The following is an 18,440-nucleotide window of genomic DNA, read 5'->3' on the forward strand; positions in this document are numbered from 1 at the left end:
CCACCGCCGCCGCCGCCGCCGCCGCCGCCGCCGCCGCCCGACTGAACCGCGCCCGCCGTGCGGTGCTACCTCCAGGTCTCGGCCGCGCGCCGTAGTTCCCCATTGGCGGGCGGCCCCCGCGCCCTCCCACACGCCGCACTCCCATTGGTCCATGCGCCTCGGAGCCCAGACGGGCGGCTCCACGCTGCCCTTCCCTATTGGCTGGTAGCGTCGCCCGCCCTTGGCCCTAGACAGTTGTCGGCCGCTGATTGAACCAGGGCGTCCGGCAGGAAGCAGCCGCGGGGCCGGCGGAAGCAGCCAGGGCCGCCATCTTGAGTAGGGGCAGCGGCGGTACCTGAAGCCGGGAGTCTCGGACTGGAGTGGGGTTCGGCCGTAACCCCGCGTCTGCTGAATTGTCTAGAGTGCCCCACGCCGGCCCGAGAAACCCCGCGGACTTCTCCTCCCGGGCCTCGACTCGTGGCGCAGGCCAGCGACTCTGGAGTCAGCCGCGGCCCAAAGGGCAGACTCCGGGGAAGTTCCTTTCCGTTTTTTCAAGCGATCCCGTGGGTGGGGGACCTAGGCTTCGGGGAGCGCCCGCGAGGCCTGCCGACCAGGTCCGAAGGTCCGCATTAGGCCGGAGGCCGCCTTGTTTGGGCTGACCGGACACCGGCTGGGGTGGACGGACGCTAGGCTGGAGGACTTCCCAGAGGCAGGGCCCCCCTCCGAGCTGCCGTCCCAGGCCCCAGGGAAGCGCCTGGCCCGGTTCGGTGCCGAGGCTGTGCGATCCGAGCCGGCCCGCCTCGGTGGGGAGCTAAAGGGCTGGCCCGCTGCCTCCGGCTTCCCAGCCGACCGCTCCGGGGGGGCGGGGGTCCCTGGCTGCCGGGGGCGCCTCTTGAGTAGGTTAGGGGCCCGCCAAGTCAGCGGACAGGCACTGGAGGGGGGTTCCTCTTTGGCTGCCCTCCTTTAAAGTGCTGTCTGTCTCAAGGCAGGACGTTGGAAGGCTGGCTCTGGGCTCCGTGCAGAGATATTTCTATGGGGCTAAAGGGCTTGGAGCCCAGCGACAAGGGTTGGAGAGGGGCTCTAGGGCTGCTCCCATTCAGTGAATTCAGTGGGTCAGTATCAGGTATTCATCTTTAATTCACATCACAGCAGTCAAGGGAGTGGGGAAAAGGGGAAAAATCAAGTGGCAGATATTTACATCTAAAATTCACATTACTTGTTGGATTTAGAACATGCTACCACAATATATACAGTAAAATACCTCTTGGGACACTAGTACAAATTTTTTTTTTCTTTTAACTTTGCTTTCTGTTACAGGTAAGATCATCTTTAAATCACTTTTTTAAACATAAATACACAAAGGAAATGGTTAGAAGTCTTATTTTAAATAAGCACAGAATGCTGGAGGTTAAAAACACATTTATAGGGCTGAAAACCAATTGGACATCACACTCTATACATTTTTTGCTCAAATTCCTGTACAAATACACAGCATTCAAATAAGTATTTACAAATAAGCTTGAAAGAATGAAAATCAGTATTTCATAATCTTTTCAGAGGATTCTCATTTCTGGCCTCCCACTTCCCCTCAGACTGGCGTTCTCCAACAAAAGGGGTTTGGATTATGTCCTTTTTATCCAGTTAGGGAAAATGGAAAGCGAAAACACAAACCTAGCTCACCTTGCATAAAAAGGCAAGGCCAAACCAACCCACACTCCCCTCCCTACCATCCTATCCCACCAGGTGGAGAAGGTCGATGTTCTTATGTGATGACTGCCTTGTCCAGGGATTGATGTTCAGAAGTGCCCTAAAATCTATAAAGATGCCCTCCTACCTAAGACTCAACATCCAGAGCTAGCCCCCGACCCTCTTAACACTTGTGAACACCAGATGTTCCAGGCCTGCCCTCTGAGGTTGGGGCTGCCATGACCGACCACTCTGCCTGGAGCCATCCTTACAGTGTCAGAAAAGACCCACACTGGTGAGAAGCACCCCCCAGAGGCCCTGAAGGTGATGCGGCCCTCCATCTTTCCCAATAGGTTACTCGCTGGCATTCCTGTTCAATAAGCTGGCGTTTGTGTACAAGAGAACACCCTGACCGGCCTTGTCTGTTTGGAAAGAGGGACGGTAGGGGAAGGGATGGGGGTCTAGGGCCCGGGGCCTGGCCTGGGAGTCAGGCCAGCAGAAGAGAACTACGGGAGAACACACCTGCTCAACAAGGAGAAGGCCGCCTTACGACCATCAAAGTAGTGAACTCAGGCAAATGAAAGAAAAATATTTTGTCTGTAGACTTTTTTTTAAGTAACTTAGAAGCACCCTGGTAAAATACTATTACCACCCCACCCTATCCCCCCAAATAATAAACCAAGAGGAAAATCACTGCCCTGACCTGAAAGTTTCCTATAAAGACACCACTGCGCTCTGCCCAACAGACTGGGGAGGCTGGAGAAACTGGCCTCTTGCCTGCCCCGAACCCTGAGTGGTGGTCCCTGTGGGCCTGGAGCGGGGTAGGGGGTGGTGGGGTGGGGAGGTTGAGGTGGGGAATGGGGGACGAGACTGCACTTGGTCACTCGGGAGAGGATAGTTCAACCTGCATGGCTCTCTGCTTCCGAAAGGAGGAGCTCCCTCCCACCCTCTTTACCCAGGAGCTCGCTGCACCTGACGGCGAGTCCTCAGGGCTGGAAGCCTGGCTGGGCAGCCAGCCCCACTGCGCAGAGGTAGTGCTGAAAATCCCTGATTCAGGAGCTGGGTGATAGGCTTTCTGGCCACTTCTGAAAATTCAGAGGATTTCCGGCCCCGGCCACGCCCCAGCCTCACTCCTATGCCAGCTCTTCTCTCAACACTTGGCCGTCTGGGCCCGGGGGAGGAAGGTGGCTAGGGTAGTCCCTCTGGCTCCACACCCCCACTCAAACCCCAGAGGGCGGGAGATAACCTTTGCAGATCCATTTGCCAGGGGGGCTCCTGCAGGGCATGAGGTGTGTTGAGAGTGGAAGGGAGCAAATGGTCAGAAATAAAAGCAATGGAGGGAAAAATCCAAGGTAGAGTGGGAGGCAGGGCTGGCCCACGGAAGCCCGGCAGTGTGCCCTGGGCGTGCCATTAGGCCAGGTCACATGCCTGAGCTGGCAGGCTGGCCCAAGCAGCCCCTCAGTTGCACACTCCTGGACGGAAGAGTGGGCTGGTGGGTAGGCTTTTGTGCAAAATGTTTTGTAGCTCCCTTGTCCACCTGTGACGTGTAGTCCACGTGGTCCTTGCAATCCCTGAATACAACCATGAGCTCTTCTGTCCATGCAGCAGCGGAAGAAGTCCCTAGTGCAATTTCCATTCTTCTGTGCCTCTCTGCCCTGGAGGAAGGGCCTGGGCTCTGAACCCTGGGCCCTGCAAAGCTGCAAAGCAATTCTGTCTGTGCAATATCTCCATATAGCTCCACGTGGTCTGGAACTGCAGGAGGAAGAAAGCATCTACTGCACAAAGGAAAGAAAGGAAAACCCATAGAAATGGAAACGTAGAAAATGAAATAAAAAGAGAAGCCACAACCCTTCATGCTGCTGTGGCCTCTGCACATGGCAACACACGAGTTCACGGCAGTAGAACGTAGACTCGGGGTGGCTCTCTCCTGAGTGCCGGGCCTCTCTGGCTCCCTGGGGTGGGGGGGACTTGCTTTTCAGACCTGGAGTGGTTGGGCAAGCTGCTCACTGCGGGCGGCATCCCGGCCGCCTCCCTGCCCCTCACTGTTCCCCTCGGCCGTGCTCCCAGGCCAGGCGGGCCTGCTCTTCCTTGGCGCTCCCAGGGGGCAGCGAGGCCTTGCGGTGCAGGCCCCGGGGCCTGTCGGCGTCGTCACGTAGCAGCACGCCCTCCTCGTGCTCCAGGGCCGGCAGGCGGCTGTGGTAGGGCTTGGGTGGCAGCGCAGGCGGGTCCATGGGGTCCTGAGGGATGACGCACCCCGGGGCTGAGTGGCTTCGGCATGGCTGGGCCTTGATGGAGTCCAGGACGGCGGACTCGGAGAGGCTGTAGTGGACAGGGAGGTAGGGTGGCTCGAGATCTTCATCAGCATTCCAGGCCTGGCTTGGCATGGAGTCCATGGTGTCGGTTCGAGGTGGGGCCTCTGAGGAGTGCCCAAAGTTACTCTCGCTCAGGGAGGACACGCCGCTGCTGGCACTGCCCGACAGTGTAGAGTTGCTGCCATCCAGACCCGACTGGGGGCTCGTGGGGGAGGCCGGGATAGGGTGGAGAGGAGACTGCAAAGGAAAGGGTGGGCGTGTTAGACCCGCTCTGCAGACAGGTGGGCGGGCTCGCCGTGTGGAGAGAGGGCCGGGCGCCCACACACGTCAGCTGCCCATTTGTCTCTTCGGCCACCGCCCCCCAGCGTCCCCTGCTCCCAGAAAGCCAGTGGAGCCCCAGAATCAGCAGTATTTCTGTGGGAAAAAATGGCCCTGCCCTGACCGCTAGTCATTTGTACCCTGTGGCTCTGGGGTGCCGGCAGAAAGGCTGGGTCAGCAGGCCAGTGGGGAGAGCAGAAAGAACCCCAGGGACCATGGGCCAGATGAATGGACTCTGCTGCTGAAATCTGTGACTGAGTCCATCTTTTCCAATGTGCAGAAAAATGAGTTTTCACGAGGCTTTGCTGCCTCCTGCCTCTTGCTTTTGACTGGATTCTAGTTTAAAATGCTCTACGATCTACCATGGGAGTATCTACTGCTTGAATTGTAGTGTGCCGATACCTCGTGGCAACAGCAAGGAGCCCCCAGCCCCTCACTACCCCTCGCCCGTGCACTCTGGGTACTGTGTGTTGCTGTCCCCAGGACCCTCTGACCCCCCTGTCCCCATCGCCTTGCTTGCAGGATATATCAGTCATCTGCATCTTGAGTGTGGCTCTGGCCACCCCTAGCTTCCGCCAGGCTGGGCGCTCCGGCACAGAGGAGCCGGGGAGGGCTGCAGTTCCCTCTGTAGAGCCAGGTGATTCCACAGCAGATGAGAAGGTTCCTCTCACACCCCGGTGGGGCTGTCGCTTTGGTACATTACCTTGCGCAGAGTCCGGGCAGGCAGGGCCGGGGGCGTGTCACCCAGGGGGTGGTGGAAGGCGTCGAAGTGTAGGGAGTAATGACCTGCAAAGGGAACAGAACCAGAGCCTCAGCCGGGGCCCCTCCGGGGCTGTGTGTCAGCACATCTTGCTGGGCCAACTGGGCAGCCATGGGAAGAGTCTCCTGGGGACCCCTCAGCATTGACGGCCACAGGAAAACCTCTCTTTTCACTGGAGTTCTCCAAAACAGGCTGCTGGAGTAGAAGACACCTGTGCCACACAAAAGATCAAGAAGGTCGAATATGTCAGAGCCCACGGGATGACAGGCCATGGACAACTGGCAGCTCTCCGGCAGGCTGGTGGGTAGCGGGCTCGGCACAGTCAGTTCCATTGTCTTCGGCCCCCTGGCTGGGAAGGCCTGACCGAGCTCACCCGCTGTACTTGGAAACCTCACTGACCCCAAAGCCCGGCAGGGTCCTTCCTGTGGCGGGGATGTTGTTTCCTTGGCTGGGTCAGCCCAGAACATGGCCCATCTTCTTAGTTTGGAGGGCTTCTGCCCTGGCCCCTGAGTAGAGTCTGAAACCAGGGACTATCTGGGGGACCCGCTGGAGGTCTTCTTACCATGCAGCAGGCTTCGGGGAGGCACTGGGGGGGCCAGGATGCGCCCCATGTGGGCAGACAGGAAGGGCTGGGCCTCTTGGGCTCCGCTATCCAGGCTCCAGCTGCTGGGGGCTGCTGGCACCGCTGAGGGGTGGAAAGAGATGGCATGAAGGCAGGTTACTTCTTGAGCCACCCTCAGGGAGAAGCCTGTCCTACAGCCTCTGGCTTCTCCAGGTGTGCGCTACATACCCAGCACATGTGGAAGTGGTATGCCAGCCCCCCAAAAATGCTGGCCAAGTGAGACACTGTGGCCCACGGGGGAGAGACAGAGCTGCTTAAGATGATGGCAGCAGAGGGAACTGACGTGTAAAGAGTACTTAGGGGGAGGCAAGCTAAGAGGACAGCAAGGCGCGAATGTCTGCAGCCTCTGGGACTTGCCAGGAAGAGGACAGAGAACAGAAGAAGTGAGCAGAGCAGAGTGGAATGGGCTGAGGAGACAGAATGCAGACAGAAGACAGGCCACAGAGCTCCTCTCCAGAGCCAAGTCAGGGCTCTCCGACTGCCCTGAGCCAGTGGGAAAAGCAGGAAGCCGGTGGGTGGGAGGCAGAGACTGCCTCCTCCTACAGCTAGTGCATGGCCAGGGGGTGGGCAGGGACCCCCAAAGGGCCTGTGGTGGCAAGGAATCTGTGCCCATCCCTCTGCCTCTCTGCCCACTGACTGGGTTGCGGAAGCACAAGGGGTTTTCAGGCAAGGACTCGAGTTCACCGTGCCTGCTGGATGAAAGAGCATATGGCCCAAGAGTTGTGGCTCAGGTCTGGCTGGACCGGTGGCTTCCCAAGAAGAGGGAGGACTGTGGAACCAAGGGTGCTTTGAAGCCTGCAGAGAGGCCCCATTCCTGGCACCTACATGTCATGGATGCACGTAGAGTGGGCCCTGGACAAAGGGAAACCAAGAGTGTCCACCTATGCTAAGGAAGGAGTTCGGTGCCAGAATACTTGTCACCCCCACCCCCCAGCCATGGCTGGGGTGAGTGACTTTGCAGGAAGGAGACTCAATGAGGAATGGCTAGACCTTGGGCTCCGAGGGTGTCTCTCTGCAGGAGCAGAGCAGCAGGAGACAGGTCAATCCTGTTGGCCAACTCCTCCTGGAGACCAGATACCACCGACAAGAAATGCGCCTTTTCTCGGGTGGAGCTGGGAAACATAATCTCCCCTTTGGGCTGTCAGCAGCAGGCCGGCAGCTCACAGCCCACGCACCCAGCCTCCGGCCTTGTTCTCAGGCAGCTGTAACTACACTGTGCCTCAGGAGGCTGGGGTTCGGGCTCTCCTCGCTCCAGGTACTGAGCAGGAAAAGCTAGGGCCTCATGGGACCTAAGAGGTTCTGGAAGGGTAGGAGCTGGAATCTAGCCTTCAAGAAGGATGTGGTCAGGAGGGGCCAGGCCCACAGGGTCCAAGATGTCCTTCCTCTTCCTCCCCACTGGTCTGGAACTGGAGTGGGCCTACAGCAGAACACAAGGCAGAACTCCACTATCTGAACAGCTTCAGTTCTCAGGACTGCTCAGTCCCATGGGTTGGCTGACGGCTGGTGGCAGGAGGGAGGGCGTGACAGTGGCCGGGTGCACAGGCACTCAGCTGTTGCCTAACGGGAGGAAAGAATTCTGAATCTGATGAGCACCACCAGGTGGATTCCACCAGAAGGCCTCCTCAGGGAGCCCGAGGCACCCGAAGGACAGGGCAGGCCTGTTCTCATACAGACTCTCCTCAAGATGGGGCATGAGCTTCAGGGTCCGCAGCACTGAAGAAAGCCACAAATCTCAGAACTTAAGCTTGGAGGTGGGTCTGGTCAGCTTCCCTAAGGGGGTGCTGACAGCTCAAGCTCTCACATGCACATCTAGGCCCCGGAAGAACTGTGGGGTCACAGAAATTCACCCACAAGAGCCCAAAGGAACCGCGGGCAGGGACTCTGAGGGAAGGAAGCTGGCAAGGCTGCAGGGCTTTACAAAGAGCGCCTGCTTGAGTCCCTGCATGAACCAGAAGCCATCCAGTTCACCCTGCAGCCCGATGTCCGTGAGCTAAGAGGCCCACGGACCTTTGCTGTGTGGCACGAGTACACTGGGGCCAGTGGAAAAGCTAAGATGGAGTGACTTAGCCTAGGAGAAGAGGACAACCCTTGCTGTGGCCTGGCCATTTCCCTCTCTCTCTCTCTGTTAACAGAGGTCCAGCGCTGGCCTGAGGTCCTCACTGCACAGCTGACAGCCCTGAGGACAGGCTTGTCTAGGCTGGGAGTCACTGGCAAAGAGAGAGGACCACAGGTGAGAGGTGGAGTCCTTGTGGGACTTGGGACCCTGATGATGAGAGAATGGTGACGAGTAGGTACAGCTCCTGCCCTGGAGGATCCACGTAGAGACTCAGGGAGCGATGACTCTGGCCTGTGTGTTCCCACTAGGCAAGTGTCTCATTTGCTACCCTCGAAGCGCTGGCACTGTGGCGTGGGCATGCTTGCGGTGGGCTCAGCCTCTTTCCTTCCCACACCTGGGGGTGGGCGTGTCCAGCTTCTTGCTGCAGCCTGGTCTGAGGCCCAATGCTCTTCTGTGTCCGGCTGGCGTGGGGTCCCGGTCTGGCCACCAGCATCCATTCGAGCTCTGAGCCCGTCTGTGCTCTTGGTTAGTTGTCAGATGGCTCTGCATCTCAGGTGAAGAAAAGGCACAGTGGATTTTGGCCACTGAGGCCCTCTGTAACAGGTGCAGGGGCCAGGTAGGCTGCATGTTCCAGGGAGGCGCCGCCTTGAGGCTAGGAAGGCATCTTCAGCCGGCATCTCCATGGCTTTTGTGGTTGAGCACCTGGCTCTGATGCCTACCAGCCACTGAGGCTGTGGCCCCCGTGTCTGGTCTCCTTAAAGAAGACACAGAGAGGCCCGTCCTCTGTGGTGAGCGAGGGAGGGATAATGACAGTGGGGACAGCAGACAGCAGTTGGTGAGGTGCAATGACAACATGATGACAGCTTTGGAGGGACAGGTTCTGATGGGACAGCAGGTTGTATTCCCAGGGACTGAGTGTGCCCTGAACTCCAACAGAGGGAGGACAGGGAGGGGAAGCTACGGGGAGAAGGACTGGTATGGGGCTGGGTCCTGGGGGCAGGTGGGTTAGCACGGTCCTCGCATAGGTATTGCTCTGCGTTGAAATGAACTCAGATCTCCAGCTGTGGGGCTTTGGGCCGGGACCCTGTGGGTCTGTCTGCTTCTTCAATCAGCTTGCTGTGACAGAACACTGGGTAAAAGTCCACTACCCAAACAGCCTCTGCTCTAACTGCCCAGTCTCCTGCCCAAGTTCATGGGCTCGCAATGCAGAAGATGGCCTCGCAGCAGCCGCCGGCCAGAGTGGGTGCAGGAGGACTGGACTCAGAGGACCTGGGCTCCCCTGGAGAGGACTGTCTCTGGGAAATTCACTTTGCCACGGCCTGTACTTCCCATTTTTCTGGGGGCTTGTTCGGCCATAGGCCTATTCTGGGCAACAAGGAGAGGTACCTAAGGGCCCAAGTTGAGAGTGACCGAAGGGGCCGTAGGGCCTGCTGCGTTCTGGGGCTGGTTGGGAGGAGCCCAGGGGAGTGACTGCCCATGGTCTGAACACAGCAGCCTGAGTTTCCATAAAGGTGGGCTCAGGCAGCTGGGCCTCTCTGAGGATGGACCCTAGGGAGGGAAATCTACAAATGAACAGGAGCCAAACTTAGCATCAAGCCAGACGTCGGTTTAACAGTGAGCACAGGAGTTGGTCAGGACTTTGGACAGACAGACAGGCCTGTTGAAGTATGGCACAGCCTTGGCCAGTTGGTGCTCAGGGACAAGAGTCAGACGCTCAGGATGGGGACAGACATGGGTGGGGAGGCCACCTGGGAAGGGGAACAATACCTTTTTCAGCCACAGACAGATTGGGATCACTGCAGGGTTTGCAGGATCCGACCACTTGCTGGAACAGGGCCCGCTGGAAATTTGGCAGCTGAGGGAAGGAGAAAAATATCAAAGAGGGTGAAAAAAACCAGTTATACCTCAGGGGGAAGAGCTATGGGCCCAGGAGCCAGGACATTTTAAGAGAAGACAGGGAAATCAAAGCAGTGGTACCGCTCATGCTTGAGATGTGTTGAGAAGCTCAGGCCGGCCATAGGAAGACTGTTCCTCGCTATCTGGCTCCGACTGCTGCCATGTCAACATTGGAGGCAGCTCCCTACCATGCCGGGCTGGGCTCCAAGCTGTCTCGGGCATGGCCAAGAGAAAGGACACAGGCCCTTGAAGGTATCTAATTGCAATCCTCTGTCCTGCCAGGGAGACCCACTGGCAGAAAGGATTGAGGGACCCCTTCACCCCTCAGCACTGGCAGGCCTGGCCTCCTGGAGGCCCCCACACCGGCCCAAGTCAGCACTGAGAGTAAGGGCAGCACTCGATCCCAGAAAGTCACGGACAGGACCCACTGTTCTGATGGGTGGCTGCCAAGCAGGCCTCCTCCCGCCACCTGGTGTGGCCAACCAGGCACCCGGAGGTGCCGCGGAGCAGCTCCTGGTACTCTGGGCGAGGTAACAGCTGCTTGGAGGTGACTCTCATGGACTCTGATACAAGGGCAGGCAGACCGGGCAGGGGAAGGAGATAATCCCCACAGCTCTGGTTCAAGGTCCCCAGGTATGCTGTCTGGAGAGCTGTGCAAATGGTGTGGACTAGTCCCAGCAGGCAGCGACGGGCTTCGGGTAGATGGATGGATGGATGAAAGAGGCAGTTTGCCCAAGTGAGGATGACCTTCACACACACAGGGAGGAAGGCCATCCTCCAAACCCGTGTCCACCACTGCCTTCTCAGGACAGGAAAGAACCAGTTTCCTTTGCTAGACTTTTTTGGGATGAGGAGTCCAGGAGGCGGGCAAGAAGGACAGATAGCTACACAAGCAATGGTGGCTCCAACCCGCCACCGTTCTCCCTCCAGTCGCACTCCGTCTGGCTTGCCAATCCTCAGAGCCACCGCAGTCCCCGTCCAGGGGCCCAGCAGCCTTCTGAGGGTCTCATGGCAGAATGAAGAGGGCAGGGAGGACACTACAGAAAGCCTAGCAGATGCAATGAGAGAGGGCCGGGCCGACACACTTGTAGCAGAGGGCAGTCCGGAGTCTGGGTCTACTACCTGTCCGTTCTCCAGGATGGCTGCTGGATACATGGCACTGCTCGGGCGGTCCCGGTGCGTGGGCAGCAGCAACATCATTTCCCGGGCGTGGCGGTACTTATCTGGCAGAGAGGGAGAGCCTGTAACCAAGTGAGAACAATCACGCACAGATGACGAGCCACAGATGGAGGGCCCAGCGGGCAAGCATCCTGGGGGCCAGGGAACCGGGGTCGGTGTCCCCTTGCAGCTGGGCGGAGGATGAGCTCAGCAAACACAGGAGGAATGAAGCAGGGCCTGCTGGTGAGATGGGGGTGAGGGGCTACACCTGACGTCCCGGCCGAGGCAGGCAAACTGCGGACGGGGGTGATGCAGGCCCACTGACAGAGCCCCTCACCACGCTCAGAGGCAGATCATGAGGAGAACTGAGGACTGGAACCAGGCCCCAAAAGGCCCCCTGCACCCAGCACTCTCGGGAGGTGGGTGTGACCTGGATGTGGGCTCTCTCAGGGGGCCCAGGCATGGGCACGGGCCAGCTTGCAATGGAACCATCACACAGAGACAGAGACACTCGGGTAACACAGTGGCACGGCTGTCATTGACGCACTGTGTCTCCATACACTTACCGTCTCCAGACACCACTGGCCCTGTTCTCATCTGACTCCCTAGCACCTTTACCCCGAGGTTTCTCTTTCCCAGTTCCAGGCCCCCTTTCTGGCCATCCTACTGCTGCCCCAGAAGCCAGACTGGCAAGGGCTCCAGGGCCCTGCCCACAGATGGCTCTCCAGGGATTCTCACTCTGAGACTTGCCCTTCAGTGAACTCGGGGGTCATGGCGCTAGTCTGGGAGTTGTGGGCCTTGAACCCAGTCTCTTGAGTTGACTTGGTTCATGCTCTTCTCTTGTGAGGCTTCTGTAGTGATCTCTGGCCGAGGGGCTGTTACAGAGGCCAGACCAGGCCAGACAAGTTGTGGCCCAGTCCCCATCCATACAGCCCATAGCTGTAGGCCCAGGAACCTGTCACCCATGGTCCTTGAGGGGACCTCCCACAGAAACAGAATAACTTGCTGGCTTTCCTTGAGAACAGATGATCTGGAAGGCCCCCCCAGCCCCCTATGTCTGCCACTCATCATGCCAGACGCCAGCATGTCCATGAGAAACTGGCCTCCTGGCGGCCTCGGGCTGGCTCAAGTGCTGGGAAGCCTCCTGTGGTGTGCTCGTAGTGACGCTGGAGAGCCCCTGAGCTCCATCTGGGAGGTGACCCTGCAGGTCCGGAGGCTCTGTGTCCCTGAAGCCCAGGGTCCCTGGGGCCTTCCTTAGCGTTTGCGGTGCACGCGCCATCAGGCACAACTGACAAAGTTATCTGCAGTCAGCCTGCCCCCAGAGTCCTTGAGATATCCCTCTTGTGCTCATTTTAGACCCAGAAGATGAGGCTTAAATACTTTGCAGAAGTTGATATAATAAAAATCGGTAGTGGCTATTTAGAGACAAATGGAAGAGAGCTCCTAATCCCACTGACTCCTACAGTGCCTTCCCAGCAAGGAACTGAAAGCTCCCTGAGCCCCGGCAGCCACAGCTCCGGACAGGACTCCCTCCACTGGGGCGCTCAGAAGGAGACATGTGCCTTTATACCGATGCACTACGGCCGACTCTATCTAACACCCATCCCACACCAGGCATGTAGCTGGAACGAGGCGTACTGCCTTCCTGGTCACGGTCCCTGACCTCACAGAGGTCACAGCCTGGCTCACCAGACCAACCCCATATCTGCACACTCAAGGTCCTGATATGGGTCATGCTAGGAGGAGGGACAGCAGCCTGCAGGCCCCAGGTGCTCTGCTGAGGACCTGAATCCACGGGTGGAGGCCCCCCTGGCGCTATAACAAAGGGGTGCTCAGTGCTACAGCCGCGATCCTCAACTCTGCCATCCACTGCTCTCCCACTGCCCTCAGCCCTGGGCAGCCAATGCCATGGGAGCAGAGAGTGATGGCTGCTTCTCGTGAAAATATTTAAGCACCACAAGGGCTTCTGTGTCACAGGACTCCTGCGCTACTTGAGTTGTAGCCTGGGTAAACCCGAGGGAGGCTAAGTGCCAGCAAGACTGAGTTACTCAAGGAGGATCAATCAGAATGCCGGGTCCCTAGCCCCAGTCAATCTTTTCACCACTAGGTGGAGCTGCCTACTTAACAAGAGTTTAGAAAGAGTTGCAAGTTTAGAAAGGCCTTTCAGGCCTTCCTTCTGGAAGGTTTCCAAATCAACAGGCAGCACAGCAGAGAGTGTCAACAGGCTTGGTGAGGAAGGCCACGGGTGTCATGACCACTCCTGGGTGTGGGGGAAGTGCCTCCAATGCAAAGGACCCTCCAGAACACCTTTTCCATGAAAGCCTTCCCTCCACCCATAATACCAGAAACAGAGTGGACGCTCCCTTCTTTCTGTGCCCCTAGGGCACTGTCTACTGCCTCTCCCACATTTATCTGAGAATATCAGTCTTCCTCTGTGATGCCAGGTACGGGTCTTTCTGCATCTTCTCTTACAGGGCCTACTGTGGGCAGGGTCCATACGGGGCCCGCCCACGGTTTTCTCCAGATAGGCCCGCACCTATAGCTTGCAAGGAAGGCGTAGCCTGCAAGTGAATCCCTGCTCTTTCTTCGTTGCCTCTGCCCTCATCCCCATTTCCCGCTTTCGGCCCAGTTCCATTTAGCCCTTTTGTTTACTTTTGTACTTAATGTGTACTCCAGCAAGGGATGGGGCTTCTGTCAGCCTTTCTCTCTCTGATATCCTGGAGTTTGGCCCCTGTGCTAGCTTGCCTCCAGAGATGGCAACCTTGAATGCCTTCCCTCCAAAAACACACATGCCACTCCTCACATCATGAGCTGGGGTCTCATTCCCCACCCTGGTATCTAGGTTGGCCTTGGTGACTTGACCAGACAATGGAATGTGGCAAAAGGGACATTCTGGGATTTCCAAGGCTGGGTAATAAGAAGCCCAAGCTGCGGGGACAGGCCCTATATAGGGACTCGGGCCGATAGCCCCAGCTGAGCTCTCAGGTGACAGTTACTACCAGCTGTGTGAATGAGCCATCTTGGACGTCCAGCCTAGTTGAACCTTTAGATGACTCCAGCCCCAGGTGACATTCGACTGCAGGCTCATGAGAGACTGTGGGCCTGGCAGCAACAGCCAGTGACTGGCCGGCGAGCTCAGACCACCCGCTTCTGTGGTCATTCCGCACAGCCGTCCTGGGAAGCACTAGACCCTAGCTCCCGCAGCTGATTACCGTGGCACCGCAAACCCTTCTCTCTAAAAGGACGGAGAACCAGATCTCACTGTGATAACTAGGGTCAGACTGTGAAAAAGATGCTGGCTCTCAGAGAACAATATTTTAGCCAATTGGTAAGAAATCAGGCAGTAACTGGCAAAGTACACAGCTTTTCATAGAGCCTTCTCTCCTGATTAAACCTTTCTCAACTGAACAAGGTCTTTTTGGTGGTTGTTACTTTTTAGAATAACATTTTCCAGGGTTAAATTTAGCCTTAAAATTGAATTTTCACACTGTGCAGTCATGCTCAATTCCTCAAGACAAGACTCACTGTTGCCTTAACTTTGATTTTTATTCTTGCAAACATTTCAATGGAAAAGAACTGAGCTTTCTCATGGACTGTGCGTCCTCATCTTACTGACGTGGAGATGCGACAGCCGGCCACCTCTGTGGCATCCACTGCTCAGAGCAGGGTCTGTAGCCAGCCAGAGAGAGAGCTGGGGCTAGGAACCCTCGAGTCCTTAGTGCTGAAAGGGGAGCATTCTCTAAGTCACAGGGCCGCTTTCAAAGACAGAGCCACAGATGAGAGGAGGACTAGTGGGGCTCATGAGGCCCTCTCCTCTCCCTCTGCAAGCAGCGCCCTGCCCTCCTTACCTCGGGCACTGGAAGGGGCAGAGGTAATCATCTGGGATGGTGCTGAGTGAGTGGAACTCAGGCTGGAGGAAGAAGGGCTTGCCTGGGACGAGGACAGAACAGAGACGTTGGTGACTGAGCCCTGGTACCTGGGGTTGGGATACGCGAGCTGCAAAGGGAGAAAAATCAGCAGGATAGAGGTCTGAATGGCTAGGATTCTAGGACTGGCCCAGAGCTGGCTTCTTCATGCCATGAGGTGCCCAGACCCAGTGTCTGAGGCGGTACCCTGGGTCCTGATGGGAGGCCAGGCTGGTGGCTGGCACTAAGGGTCACCCACACCGCCCATGGAGCAGGGTTGTTGGGTCGACCCTAGTGCTGGCGGAGGATGCAGGACTTAGCCATCAGGAATCAGGAAGGAGGGCAATTTGGAGGAGGAACTCTCCCATGGGATCTCGAAGAGCAACCAGGACTGAAGCTAGATTTCCTTTTTGGGAAATAAAGCCTGGAAATTGTGACACAGGATGGTGTGGAGGGAAAAGGCTGTTTTACTGGCTCTGGGTGTTCTGAATTCAGAAACTAGAGAACTAGGCAGGGATGCCAGCCCTCAGACCAGATCAGCCAGCAGAGAGGCGAGTCCTCCAGGTACGGTGCCCTGGCCCATTCTCCTTGGAGAGCTCTGGTACCTGCATATGGTGGTATAGGTCCTCGGGAGCCTCGCCCATGGAGCTGTCACCCAGCATCACCACGTTTCCCGCTTCGCTAGATGCGTGTGAGGAGAGAGAGGATGATGAATGGCGGCCTGTGCCCATCAAGTTCATGGGGCTGTGAACAAGAGTGGGAAATAGGGAGGAGTCAGGCCAGGAGCTGAGAAACCTTGCTAGGTGGTAGAGGACAGTGTGAGGGGGTGTGTGAAGCCTTAGCCAACAACACTGGCTTGGAGGGTTTCATAGCTAATGCTTATACCCATCTGAGGCCTGGGGCAGCTGTGAACCCCCACCTGCTGCTCAGGGTTCCCCTAGTCTGGGAGGGCCAATGGTAGACTGGCAAAGTCTCTACCTGGAGTTAAATGGCTTATGGCCACTCAGTCTGATGACACCAGCAGTTTTTCAGTTAGGACGATTGAAAATGATATGCTCGATCAGGTCAAAGATTCCAGGTCCCCTTGCTATGTGGCGTTACACTGAGCCGGCAGCCACCTCCTAGGCCAGGGGTATTTTCCTGGTATGGGCAAACTACCAAAATAGCTGGTTGGCAACCGTCTGTTGGCTTCCTTCCATATCCTTCCAATACTCTCCTCTGTCAATGGGAGACAGCCCCTCATTTCTTCCTTCCTTCCCTTCATGGAGGTCCGGTCTGTGCTGACTTACTGCTCACACTGGAAAACAAACCCAAGGGAGAGGCTCCTCTCCCTACCTCCTCCTCTGACCTGGCTTTCCTGCCCTGGAGGCTTGGAGTATCTTCCGTTGAGCCCAGACAGACCAGGACTCCTGAAATCAGCGTAGCCATGCTTTGCCGTGCTACCACCTCACCATGTGGTTCTCGCCCTTAAACTGACTGGGGAGCCTCATTCCCCCTGGGATTGGGCCCAACGGCCTGAAGGAATGCGGCCCATTCGGAGCTGGAACCAGCCCCCTTCCACGGCCCGGAACCGTGCACTCCAGCCACGAGGCTCTGCTGGTGGGGCTGCCCAGGCCGGCTTGTTCACCTCCTGTGGCATCTGCTCGTGGCAGTCCTTTTGCCCGGATCCTGTTCCATCACCCTCCTAACCCCAGCTTGTTTCTGCCTCACAGACTTCTACTATCCTTCAAGACTTACCCCAGTTGCCCCCTCCTCCATGTTCTCATGGTACCATGCACACTCCTCTGTCACCCAGGATGACTGGCTGTGAGCGTGGGTCCTGTGGCAGGATCTGCGTGTTTGCTGTGTGCATGGGTGAGAGGGCATGTGAGCGAGCAGACACACCTACTCTTTCAGACTTCCTGGCTCTGACCTTTGACATCCAGACTTACCTCTGTGGAGGGGACCCCCCAGCCCTAAGGCCGTACCTGTGCCGGTGGGTCATCTTGATGCTCTCAGGGCTCATGGGGCTATGGGACGCTAGGACATTTCCCCGCGGGGTGCTGCTGCCTGAACATGCAGGACTTAGCTTGTCCAAACCCGGAAACTCCTGTTGAGAAATGAATGCCCCTTCATCAGAGGAAAGAATGACTACGTAATTAAGGGGTGAGAGGGAAGAGCGGGCTGGTGGTAGAAATGTCAGAGAGCAGATTCTGACACTGTAGGCTGAGCCTGAACTGCCTTTTTTGGACATTTTGGACAATGGCCCCTTCATGACTAAACACCCTCCTAACCGCACTGGAGTCTAGACCAGAGGCCGAGAGGCCCGGGGCTGACCCCACTAAGAGAACACTTCTGGAAGAAGTTGACGTTGCTCTGAGTTCACAGGTGTGTTACCAGGCATTCTCAGTACAGAATCATGGAATAAGAGCTGGGGAGCCGGAGAGGAAGAGCTGACCATCAACTGTCAGTCAGTGGGCACTGCTTACATAAGTTGGGTTTCTTGCATTGCTAAACGGCCAGCTCTTTATGACCTGGGTTAAGTTGCCTGCGATGCGGTCAATGGGGGAGACAGGACCCCAAATCCTGATATTAGTCATTGAAAAATACTCCAGTTCTGCCTTAGCGTGATTACATTCTTATTAAGTAGATGGATATCTTGGCAGAAATTTTTGAACCCAAACCCTCCCGGATGACAGCACGTTGGTCTGTGACCGTCTGTGACTCAGGAGAAACAAAGCACAACTGTCCATGTTTCTTTAATCCTTCCCAATCTGTGGGCCCTAAGTCCTACCGGGGAAGTTTTCTGAGTTTGGCCTGAAGAAGCAGCAGGTTTTCCACCCCCTTCTTCTGAAACATACTGAAATGAAAAAGAAGGGTGAACTGGAGAGTACACCTCTGTGTGTGCCCTGGAGACTTTGATGTATGCGGTGAGCATTTTCTGCTTTTTGCTGCAGTGGCCCAACAGCTTTGCATGGTGGAGGACATCCCTTGCCCCAGTGGCCAGGCTCTAGCCCGCCTGGGTTGCCTGCTGTGATGGGGGGAGTTTGCATACAGCAGAGACCAACCAAGAATGAGAGGTAACGGAATACCCACCAGACTTTCACTTTCTCTGCATGTTTCACCTGAAATATCATGGGAGAATCATTACAGAAAGGGGAAACTTCAGGCTCTGTGGGCTTTCCTCTGGAAATGTGCCCACTTCTCAAACTATGGACAAGTTTCTTTTTCTCTTTTTACATCTCATACTACCCATACCTGTGCAGGAATGGCTGAGACCTGCACTGGGGGCATGAGATGACCAGAAGCTCCAGCGTCAAGAACAAGGCAAGTCAACCCCAACAGGGTCAGGTCCACTGAATCTGAGTAGTTCAGCCTCCCTTGGGCCAGTGATCATCCCTGAAGAGGAACCTCTTGTTCCTGATGGCCTTGCCCCCCACCGAACAGCCCTGCTTCCCTTGCCGCAGGTAACTGGGTTCACACCCCTTGAGATCTGTTTAGCAGATAAGTTTCTCTAGAAAACACTTGGAGTCAGCCTCATGGTTGAAAATGGGGTGAAAGTATGTAAACAGGGGGCTCAAGACCCCTGAACCCTAGTATTGGAATACAGGCTCTCCTTTCGCTTGTGTGCATCAGTCCTTGGGCCAAACTCTGCCATGGAGCCCTAAGAGCCAGGTCAGAGTCAGGGAGAACTTCTGGAGCTTGGGCCAAGGCTCAGAACCTGGCTGACCCCTCTAAGAACAGCCGGTACAGAAATACTGCTCACCCT

The 18,440-nt window shown here is 56.7% G+C and overlaps 1 protein-coding gene across 1 annotated transcript in view; it reads right to left on the reverse strand.

The window, feature by feature from the left end:
• Nucleotides 1–1,098: 1,098 nt before the first annotated feature.
• Nucleotides 1,099–18,440, reverse strand: part of DOCK3 (dedicator of cytokinesis 3) — a gene marked incomplete at its 5' end in the record, with an annotated part of 534,371 nt that continues 517,029 nt past the window's right edge. Inside the window, 7 exons of the mRNA XM_040628234.1 lie at nucleotides 1,099–4,214; nucleotides 4,999–5,081; nucleotides 9,501–9,588; nucleotides 10,752–10,870; nucleotides 14,636–14,783; nucleotides 15,298–15,436; nucleotides 16,660–16,781. Coding sequence (XP_040484168.1) covers nucleotides 3,705–4,214; nucleotides 4,999–5,081; nucleotides 9,501–9,588; nucleotides 10,752–10,870; nucleotides 14,636–14,783; nucleotides 15,298–15,436; nucleotides 16,660–16,781 — 1,209 coding nt within the window. The remainder of the gene's footprint in view (nucleotides 4,215–4,998; nucleotides 5,082–9,500; nucleotides 9,589–10,751; nucleotides 10,871–14,635; nucleotides 14,784–15,297; nucleotides 15,437–16,659; nucleotides 16,782–18,440) is intronic.

Source organism: Ursus maritimus, unplaced genomic scaffold (genome assembly GCF_017311325.1).
Source record: "Ursus maritimus isolate PB19 unplaced genomic scaffold, ASM1731132v1 scaffold_14, whole genome shotgun sequence".
Taxonomy (NCBI): Eukaryota; Metazoa; Chordata; class Mammalia; order Carnivora; family Ursidae; genus Ursus; species Ursus maritimus.